Source organism: Bison bison, unplaced genomic scaffold (assembly GCF_000754665.1).
Source record: "Bison bison bison isolate TAMUID 2011002044 unplaced genomic scaffold, Bison_UMD1.0 scf7180017864506, whole genome shotgun sequence".
NCBI lineage: Eukaryota > Metazoa > Chordata > Mammalia > Artiodactyla > Bovidae > Bison > Bison bison.
Window position 1 is genome coordinate 1817919 of NW_011495063.1, and position 11256 is coordinate 1829174.

The 11256-nt window shown below is 51.0% G+C and overlaps 1 protein-coding gene across 4 annotated transcripts in view; it reads left to right on the forward strand.

The window, feature by feature from the left end:
- The window catches only part of PKNOX2 (PBX/knotted 1 homeobox 2), a 301299-nt gene that overhangs the window by 220830 nt on the left and 69213 nt on the right, over nt 1–11256 (forward strand). For 3 of the 4 annotated variants that reach the window (XM_010829459.1, XM_010829458.1, XM_010829460.1), the window contains exon 5: nt 8935–9074. The exons of the other annotated variant lie outside the window; for it this stretch is intronic. In XM_010829459.1, coding sequence (XP_010827761.1) covers nt 8935–9074 — 140 coding nt within the window. The remainder of the gene's footprint in view (nt 1–8934; nt 9075–11256) is intronic. 4 annotated transcript variants of the gene reach the window in all.

Consider the following 11256-nt stretch of genomic DNA (forward strand, 5'->3'; position numbering starts at 1 on the left):
CTCTTTACGGGTAGGAGCCCCCTGCCATGCAGGACCTTCTGCTCAGCTGCTGGTGAGGCACTCTGCAGCTTTAGAGTTAATTCCACAGCTTTGAAAGCCTCTTCTGTGGCTGTGATTGACGGCTCCCTCTGCCCCTGGGGCCAGCACCAGAGGGGCCATATGGGTGACCTGCCTTCCCTCGCTTTGACTCATCAAAACGGACTCTTCTCTTTCTTTTTTATTTTCTGCCGGGCCTTTCTTCTCACTGTGCACAGTGACCTCTCTCCGTGGCCTGCTTGGGCCACCCATGTCTTTCAACAGGACATGCTCCTGAACTCCAGCTCACTCCAGGCCTGGATTCTTCACTGTGGCAAAGGCGAAAACAGCCTTCAGGTCTGACCATGGGGCCTTAAGCCTCGCTTAGGAGACAGTGGCCTAGCCACAGAATTTTGCTAGAAGACACCCGTGCTCTCATGGCCTTGCCTAGGGTTTTTATTTGACGAACTTCCTACTCGAATTCTTGTATTTACAAAAAAAAACTCAGATATTTTATTGTCTATCCTCTTGCCTGCAAGCAGGATGAGCATTCTAAACAGTGACAAAAATAGCTGATGGCCGAAGTACACAAAGCTTAAAATAAATCAGGCAACAGGTGATCCGTCAGCAGCGGGCCTAGGGAGCTGGAACCTGCCTTCCTCCCCACCCCCTTTTCCAGTTGATCTTCTAGGAGCTCGGATATCTGTGGAGCAGGGTGGGATGGGGGTGGGTGAGCACAGCTCTGAGGTGTGTGCTGTCCTTGGAGTTTGCGGTCTGGAGGAAGAAGAGCGAGCTGACTCAAGTCAACGTGGTAAAACAGGAATTCAGAATCCTAAGCCTGTCCCACTCCAATGCTGATGAATTATACAAAGTTGGACAAGAAGTTTCAATATTATCTCTTTCATTCACTCAACCAGTTAATAAATACAAGGGGCTTTCCATGGGTCTTGCAAACCTGTGCCATGTGCCAGGGACACATGTCCCTGCCCTAATGGAGCTTATGGCTTATTGGGAGCCTTTCTGCATCAGTAAAATGGGAATAACTTCTGCCCTCCTTGCTTCACGGGGCGGCTGAGAGTGTGGATGTGAAGGGTACCATGGTGTTTTCCAGCTTTCTTTCAGCCATGACCCTGACATTGATTTTTTTTTTTTTTCCTCTTGATCTTCTGTATGTCTCCAGTAGACAAGACTGGATTGAACTTTAATTACTCTCCTTTTTATTGGGAACACAGTAGGGATATCAAGTATGTGTCTCTAGCTGTAAACACACTCCCTCACACACACACACATATACGCATACCCTCAAGGGCCTAATTGAATTCACTGTTGTGGAACTATTATACAAGCAAAGGGTCCTCCAGGGATGGAGGGAAAGATGGGGAGAAGACAGCTCCCGTGAAAGTGCCTGAAGCTGGGAAGTGAAAGAGTTGGATCACAGTCCATGGTCTTCCTCCCTTTAGGTATATGGCCAGTCACCCCAGCAGTGCAGGCAGGGTAGCAAACACTTTCAAGTTTCATTCTGTAAGCCACTGCCTACAAACCCTTTTAAAATTAATTAATTGCTGAAGACCTCCATTTTGCACCACAAAGTAACTTCTTTGCATGGCTTGTTCTATCTGGTTGGTCCTGGAATCAGAAGGCAGATGCGCCAGGCCTGCTGTTGCAGGAACCCCTTTGAGCCAAATGGACTACCCTCCTCTCCTCCAGCCCTTCCTTTCCTTGAGCTGACTGGGTTGGGGCATATTTGGAGGAACCATGCTTGACTCCTCCTGGTTTTGGATCCCTAACCCTTTCAACATGCCACTCTCTCATTTCCTGGGCTTCCCTGGTGGCTCACTGGTAAAGAATCTGCCTGCAATGCAGGAGATGCAGGTTCGATCCCTGGGTCAGGAAGATCAGTGGGAGGATCCTTCAAGAATCTACAAGAATACTCCAGTATTCTTGCCTGGGAAATTCCAAGGACAGTGGGCTATAGTCCATGGGGTCACAAAAGAGTTGGACATGACTGAGCATGCATGCTCTCGTATCCTCATTCAGTCAGTCATTCAGCCATTCCACAGACAGGCCTGGAGCCCATGGGAGCCAGGGCTGGTGATGGGAGCTGGACTCCAGTCCACTCGGGGAGATGGATAGAAGAGGACCCGAAGTGCTACAGGGTTTAAGGTCCACCACCACATGTGCAGAGGAGGCAGGGAGCGGGGCTACCTGGTCAGGGCTTAGCTGCTCAGTCGTGTCTGACTCTCTTCAACCCCATGGACTGTAGCCCACCAGGCTCCTCTGTCCATGGGATTTTCCAGGCGAGAATACTGGAGTGGGTTGCCATTTCCTTCTCCACCTAGACAGGGGCGTGGAGAATTGGGACAGGCTTCCCGGGAGGGCTGACACTCCCTCCAGCTGAGTCTTGAAAGAGAGGTGTGTTCACACGTGGTCGGGGGGGATCCTGGAGGGCAGCGAACATGTCTGTTCTGTTCACTGTTGTAGCCCCAGTGTCTCAGACAGAGTGACCACAGCATCGATGGCATGCTGGGGTGACCGGTGTGGGGCGGGTGACACCAGGCGGGGAAACCTGGACCCTTTCTGCTGAGGCAGCCGTGGGGGCGGGGGCGTGAAGATGTCAATCATGGGGCGTGTCTGGGCACCCCCACCCAGGAGGGTCTGCTGGGGGGTGGGGTGGGAGAGGGGTGCTGTACCTGAGATGAGGCTGGATCAGTGAGCAGGTCCAGGCCTGAGCACCCTGGACTGTGCCCTCCCCTCAAAACCATCCATTGTACCCTCTCTGCCTCCCCACTGCTCAGGCCAAACCTGATATTTACTAAATGGCTTCAAGCCCTGACCTCCAGGTCCTTGGACTCCATCTAGGTTACAGGAAACCAGATCTGGCCTTTTGTTTGTTTTTAGTCACTCAGTCGTGTCTGACCCTTTTCGACCCTGTGTTCTGTAGCCTGCCAAGCTCCTCTGTCCATGGGGATTTCCAGGTAAGAATACTGGAGTGAGTTGCCATTTCCTTCTCCAGGGGATATTCCCAACCCAGGGATCAAACCCTGGTCTCCTGCAAGTCTCCTGCGTTGCACAAGAGTTCTTTACTGCTGAGCCACTGGGGAAGCCAGATCTGGCTCTACCGCCCCCCAGAGCAGACCAGCCCTCCTGGAGCCTCAGCGGCCCCTAGTGGTTGGGCCTGTGTAGGCCCCCATGTTCTCAAAACACAAGGCTTCCCTGACCTGGCCGGCAGGCCCTGGGGATGGGCAGCCCCACCTTGCCATGTCAGATGAGGGGGTGTTCCCTCAGGAGTGCTGTCTGGGCTGAGTCGTGGTGGGGGGTGCAGACCTTGGAGGCCCAGGGTTTGCAGAAAGCACATGTGGGAGGTACCCGGGTGAACCTGTCTAATCCAGTATCAGCAAGCACCTCGTAAGCCATGCCAGCGTCCTCTGCTTGTTCTCATGGCAGACTAGACTGTTGAGGGGATGGATCTCTAAGCCCCTCCAGATTCTGCCTTCCTGCCTTCCTACACACACAGCGTACACGCGTACACCCCCCAACTCTTCCCTTGGTGTTTTAGGATTGGGGCTGGGGCATCAGGAACTTTCATCTCACCATGTCACAAATGGAGAATCTGGGCAGGGACCTTTAGCTCCAGGCTTAATGCAGGGCTGGATCAGAGCTGATTGATAGCGGAGAGTCCAGTGGGTTAGAGCATCTGTGGGATGCAAGGACCCCATGCTAGGAGAGGCGATGGGGACTTTAGAAGCCTGTGTAGGTTCTGGACCCGGCAGTGCAGCTCACCTCGGGCAGGCCTCTGGGGAATACTGTCACCTGTCCCTATCCACTCTTTGTATCCAGTTTTTTCTTGTTCTTTTTAATATTCTTTTATGTGGCTGTGTCAGGTCTTAGTTGCAGGGCGCGGGACCTTTCACTGCGGCTTGCAGGCTCAGTATTTGTGGTCTTAGTTGCAGGGCGCGGGACCTTTCACTGCGGCTTGCAGGCTCAGTATTTGTGGCCATGGCCTTGGTTGCCCCTTGGCACGTGGGAATCTCAGTTCCCCAACCAGGGATGGAACCCGCATCCCCTACATCGGAAGGCGGATTCTTAACCCCCGAACCACCAGGGAAGTCCCCTGCTTTCTTAATCAAGGCTCACAGCCTGTCTGGGGAGGATGTCCAGGGCTCTCCTTGGAGAAGGGTTCCTAGTCTGGAGTGGCCGCTTTTGGGACCAGCTGGAGACACAGCAAGTGGCCTCAGAGAGTGTAGTCTCTTCACTACAGATTGAGGAGAACAAGAGAACGTTACCTGGAGAGAAACTCTGACGTTAGGGGTGTGCTTGTAAATATTTAACAACCAGCTGTCAGGGTGGGGTTTGGGAAAGGATTTGATTTGCAACATTTGTCAGTTTCCATGGTGTGATTGCTCCCACCATGGCCACTCTCAAGCTGTTAATGTGATTATCAAACTTGCAAAATTCCCGAAAAATTATCATTTGGCCTTCATTGACCAGAGCAAGGGATCTCTGCCCTCCATCCATGCAATCTTTCCCAACAGCTTCTCTGTTGTAGGGCCAAAATCTCACCACCCAACACCCTCTTCCCCCTGCCCCCGGGCCCTGGGACAGCTGTGGGCCTCTCCCTCTGCGCTCTAGTTCTTGAGAAATGGGTGTCTCTGGCTAGATAAAGAAATCTATTTGGAGATAAACACTCATTCTCCAAACCTGGAGGAAATGCCAAGTTTGCTGAATTAACCCCCAGGAGTTAAATAAATCTGAATCATTGTCCTCCTCAGACCAGCTCCCCGGCTCTCTGAACCCCAACAACAGCCTCTCAACTAGAGCCTCTTGGGATGCTGGCAATGTCTGCTTTTGATTTACGCTTTCCTCTAGACCCCAGAAGGCCCTTCTGCCCCATCTTTCCCTGAAGTCCTGCCTAGAAATGGGAGGTCAGAGGAAAACAAGCCCCTCCCCTCAGCCCTCCTGCTCCTAGAAGCTCATCTGCATAGAAGAAGCCCCTTGTAGATTCCTTCAAGGACACAGGAAATTCACCTTTAGAGGACTGAGCCCAGCAGAGCACACCAGCCCACGTGTATTTTACTCTTGAATGAGCTGTGCACATAGCTGTGCCTTGCTTTTGGCAAGATACATGTTCTGGAAATCTTGTGTTTGATAACTACAACCACCCTCCCTGTGGGCAAAACTTTAGGGTTTCAAAGCACTTTTACACACTGGATGTCATCTAATGGGAGCCATGTGCCATCGCTTGGGGTGGGTAGTGATGGTGTAAGCATTCTCATGGCCTGTCACTGCTATTAATAGAAGGGGTTTTGGGACTTCCCTGGTGGTTCAGTGGTTGAGAATCCACCTGCCAATGCAGGGGACACGGGTTCAGTCCCTGGTCTGAGAAGATCCCATGTGCCATGCGGCAAATCAGCCCGTGTGCCGTAACTACAGAAAGCCTGCGCACCACAGCTACTGAGTCCACAGTCTAGAGCCTGTGCTCTGCAACAAGAAAAGCCACCGCAGTGAGAAATGTTCGCACAGCTAGAGAGTAGCCCCTGGAGCTGCGACTAGAGAAAGCCCTCTCACAGCTGGCTCCGCTGCAGCCAAAAATAAATACATAAATTTTTTTTAAAAGAAGATGCTTTTTCAGATACCACCTGAGCCAACACATCCAGCTAGGGAGCTTCCACCATCTCCGGGTGAGTCTCTGCTTGGCCCCTGTGCCAGTGGAAACAACTTCCTGGAGGCAGTGCATTCCAGCCTTGGAGAGCTCAGAGGCTTGGAAACTTACTATGTGGGTCGAACCCAAATGTGCTTTATGTGTTGCAGGTTTGATGTGTCGGTTGCAGTTTGACACTTTGGAGTCCACAGTACAGAACTTGCACAATCTAACCCCGGGTTCAGTGGTTCAAAGGGGGCTCGCATGTCCCTCCATCTCCCACCCATCCCCCAGATCTTTCTTAGTATTGCTGCTGCTGCTAAGTCACTTCAGTCGTGTCCGACTCTCTGCGACCCCATAGATGGCAGCCCACCAGGCTCCCCCGTCCCTGGGATTCTCCAAGCAAAAACACTGGAGTTGGTTGCCATTTCCTTCTCCAGTGCATGAAAGTGAAAAGTGAAAGGGAAGTCGCTCAGTCATGTCGGACTCTCAGCGACCCCATGGACTGCAGCCTACCAGGCTCCTCCGTCCATGGGATTTTCCAGGCAAGAGTACTGGAGTGGGGTGCCATTGCCTTCTCCGTCTTAGTATTATTGCAAATCCCTGCAAATATTCTTTGGAATCCCTTCAGCAGCCTGGCTGAAGGTACACTCTCCTCTGAGTGTACCTTCGTGCCACGTCTCAGCTTAGTGCGTGGGGTTGGAAGCTCTGCATGAGCCACGCCTCTGCTCATGGATCCTCACAGAGCATCAGTATAGAGGTTTGTTTGACAGACAACGTTACACTTTGGACAGACTGAGCCTGCTGTCAACTGAAACATGGTGCTAAACCACATCTCCCCTGTTCTGTACTTATATTATCGATCTTTTTTTTTCTGGCCAAAGTGTTAGAAGTTTAAATTCCAACTTATTAGATGAGAATTAATCTTATTAGAATTAGCACGTTGCCAAAATCCGTAAAGATCATTTGGATCCAGGTTTCATGTCACCCATAAATTTGTCAAGCGTTTTTTCAGAACTTTTCTGAGTCACTGATTAAAATATCGAGGAAGAGGGTCGAGGAGAAAGAATGTAGCATCTCCCAGAAGCCTTTCTCCTACTGACATCTCTCCTTTCATTGCCATCCGTTGGGTGTTGCGTCCTAATAATCCACACAGTTGTCCACCGGGCCATGTCTCCAAGTTTTCCATGAGGAAATCACAGGAGGTCATTTACGGCATCTCTGTCTACTACATTCTCCTGCTCTTTAGCGTGTTAAACCCAGAAAGTGGGCACTATTGTAGCAGGCATTCATCCTAGTCACCCCAGTGCCTAAGTACCCAGTGGGAACTCAAAAAGTATTGGGAAAATAATCAGTTGCATTAGTGAGTGAAAAAAAAAAAAAAAACTGGTCCAAGTCAATGTGAAATTTAGAAGTATTTAGTTTTCCTGATTGCACCTTATTTCTGTATTTTGAAGATTAGAACAGTGATTGTTTCTACTTTCTCCCTTATTGTGCATGCTCAATCACCCAGTTGGGTCCGACAGTTTGTGGCCCCATAGACTGCTGCCCTAATACCCGTGAATCCTAAAAGGACACCAGTTTGCCTACAGATGAGAAAGTAGGAGCTTAGGAAAGCTGAGGGATTTGCTGTAAGTCAAAAAGCTAGTAACAGGAGACAGTAGGAGTCAAGTGTGGTACCTTGCTGGCCTCAAGGTATCGTGATGTTCTGTCTAGCCTGTTAAGTTTGAGAAAGTTCCCCCAGCTCAGCCAACAGAGACAAGAATATCTCTACCTAACAAAAAATGATGAGGAGACAGTATATTTCTTTTATAGTCTCAATTTTGTTTACCATCAGTCACTCATTCATTCAATAAATATTTGTTGAACATCAACTAGTGCCAGGCGATTCTAGGCCCTGCAAACACAACTGTTAATCAGCCGTCTTTGAGCTTAAATTTGAGTTGGATGTGGGAGAGAAAATAGCAAGTAGTGTAGTGTCTAGTCCAAGGGTTGTGAAATACATGGTCACGATAAGGGCTGTGAAATGAGGCAGAGCAAGGGGGAGAGCAAGGGGCAGAGGGACTCTATTTCACTCTGAAGATGTGGCATCTGACAGATCTAATGAAGAAACTGAGACAGCAAGCATTTGGGGGCCACTGGCACCACCAGTTACGTATTTGTGGAAATACCATACTCTTTCTTCTAGGAAGCAGGGACCTAGATCATAAGACGAACTTTCCAGCTGGAAAACATAATTCTCTTAAGGTGTGTTCACTCGTTAGTCCCTCATTCATCTTCTCAAGAGATACCAAGCATTCACTCTGTGCCATCCGCGTGCTGGGGATGAAGGAGTGAACAAGGTGTTATCTCGAGAGGCAGACAAGGATGTCAAGTCCCAAGAGCAGAGGGGATGAGAGCTGTGAGGTGCTGTGGACAGGCTGGAGGAAGGCAACAGTTGAGGCTTATCACCACATATGATGTTTCAGGGATCCATTTAATCAAAGAAAATAAAATATAAAAGCATTAAGTTCTGTAATGATGGTTGTTGCCAAAAATTTTAAAGCCATTTAATCATTTCTTCAAATGAAATCTTATACAGAAAGTCCAATATATTTTTAAAAGGTGCTCTGATTGATGTAAACTTGGGACACCTTCCAAGGCATGTGACAGAGGAGGAAAACGACTACTCCAAATATTCGTTAGAGTTGAGAACAGAAATCTGCTCATTGTCCACTAAAACCCGCTTATCTTCAAGTGCCCAGGTAAACCAAAGTTTGCAGAACACTCAGTTATCCATCAAAACCATTAAAACAGTTACCTCTGGCTTACGTTAAATGGAATAAATCTTTGCCCAATTGAGAACTGACTCAGCTAATTTTTTCCTGCCCTCCAAAGTCACAGAATCAAACGCAGCACTGCTCAGCACAGCCCAAGTGACTCGTAAGCAAAATTTAAAGGGCTCATCATTCGGGTTTTTTTTTTTTTCCCCAGCTTCTGGGCAGAGGCCACCACCTTAATTTGCATTAAGAACTATGGCTTTTAAAGTGAGCTCACTTCAGCATCACTTGGTTTTGGATGGTCCTAAACTGTTCTCCAGAACTTTCTGCTTTGAAGAAACGCCTGCTCTCTGCCCACTTGTAACACATGTACACATGGGTGCTCATTATACACTCGCATTTCTCTGTACCTTTTCTCTTATCCACACACACAACACGGGACGATGTAGACCTCACGATTCCAGTCGGGGAACCAGCAGTCCTGGCCCACTAACCCACACCTCCTCTCCCTTGTCTCTGCAGATGACGGCGACCGCTCAAGCCCCCTCTAAGGCCCAGGCTGTCCACATCTCCACGCCCTCAGCTGCTGCCAGCACGCCCGTGCCCACCGCCCCCATTGACCCCCAGGCCCAGCTGGAGGCTGACAAGCGCGCTGTGTACAGGTAGGAGACACTCTGGCCGGGCTGTGCTCAGAAGCCCCCAGGTAGCCTCAGGCCCAGCCCAGCCCTGAGAGATGAGAGTGCAGGCCCGAGGGTGGGCTCATGGAAGCCAGTAGCCAGGGCTGTTCTCTCCCCGCTTCCCCCTGAAATCACCCCAGAGAGCCCTCAGCTGGCCACGCAGGGTGGGCTCCAGCTTCCTGGAATCATCCAGGGAGGGAAATGCAGCCTGGGCTGTGTCTCCCAGGAGGGGCCCTCTCCAGCCCAACTGGGGGGATGAGTCCCGATGAGCATCAGAATGCCCCTACCCCCCCACCGCTCAGAGCTGCCTCAGGACTGTCCCGGCCCCAGTGCCCATTGTCACCCTCACTCCAACACACACCGTCCAGGACTCATTCATGAGCGAACTTGAGTCCACCTGAAAGCCTCTGGGAGGCTTGTTAGAACACGCATAGCTGGACTCCGTGCTTGGAAATGCTGAATCAGTAGGTCAAGCTGTAGGAAGAGGACATGAATTTTTAACAAGCATTCCAGGTGGATGTAATGCAGCTACCTCTTGGCCCACGCTGTGATTCACGGTCGACTTTGGTTTTCAGCAGTAGAGGTTGTACGTGATGGTGGAGGTTCCAACACCCTCCCCGAGAAGGGCTGCTTGCAGGGAGCAGGCTGCTTGTCTTGTTTGAGTCTGCATTAGCCCCTGGCACCCAGGGCTGGGCCCTGATTGTTGCAGAGGGTGGGTGAGGCTCAGGGACTTACTGGTCTGTCTTGTGTACACGGGTGAAGTGAAGATGCAGTCCTCGGAAGGCAGATCTGATGAGGCCCTGGCAGGGATTTCAGCCATCATTTATCCATGGTGAGCCCACATCACTAAGAAAAGATGCCTAAGTATGGAGGCGTCGGTACTGAGGTCAAACCCTTGTGCACATCCACTTGTGTGTGGGCACGAACAGCCATGAGCATCAGCACCATTAACCTCCACTGGGTGAGCCCTGCAGTGGGCGCTAAGGCCACCCACACTCGGACCAGCCCACCCAGGGTGAATCGGAGGACTGAGTCCTTCCTCACTCACCCCCACTCCCTGCCCCCAGTCCTGACAGGCTTTATGGTAATGGTCGTAATTTTAGCTGTTATCATAATTATCCTTGGCACTACCTGTAGGCACTCAGATGGGCTGAATGAATGCCTCTAATCCAACAGTTGGGAGTCCAGAGCAATGGGCCCTGATCCCTAGATCATGACTGGAGGTTCTTCCCAGGCCTGGATAACACAGTGCCTGCCCCCCAAGGACCACCCCCCTACCCCCAGACACACACACTCAGGCCAGGCCCAGCTCCTGTGCATAGAGACCTCTGCCTTGGGCTCTGAAGAATGCCTGGATCTGGTGTCACAGGGCCAGTCAGAGACCCTGAGAAAGATTCCAGCTCCCCCTCCCGCAACACAGACCAGTAAGTGCTCCTGTCCTCCCATCACCTTGGCATTGAGTCCTTGCTGTTACTAGTGCTGTGCTGGGCGCAGGAGAAAGAGGGTAAATTATAAAGGTAACGTGTGGGCTCTTGCCAGACTCTCTGAAAACGAGAACAAGAAACCAACACAGAGTGGTCAGAGCTTTAACAGAGACAGCTTCAAGGGGGAGGCAGTATTCAAGCTTGATTTGAAACCTGAGTAAGACTGCTCAGCAAGAGGAGAAATGGAGGCGGGGGTGGCTTCCAGGCAGAGGAGAGCCTGGTGAGTTCCCAGCACAGCCGCTGGCCAGAGCAGCTGGGTGTGGGGACATGAGGCTGCATGGGGTCTATAAGTTCAACTATGTGGTGGGCTTGTGCCCTTGTGGGGAACAGAAGCAGGCACAGGAGAGTGACATGGCCTCTGAAATGCATTGGGGTACAGTCATCACACCTCATTTAGATAGTGATCGACGTGCTCCGAGTGCGATCCGGACTGGCAGCATCGCATCCCCTGGGAGCTGTTTGGAGACACTGACTCTCAGGCCTCACTCGACCTCGGGATTCCTGCTCTGCTCTTTGACAAGATCCCGGGTGATTCATGTGCTCACTGCAGATGGGTCCCCGACCCCTTCCCAGACTCCAGGGGGCAAGGGCATGTAGCGAGCACCGATTGTAGTCTAGAAAGACCCCCAGTTAGTGGTGTGACAAAAAGCTTCTGGAAACCTAGACTCGAGTCCTCCCTTCTC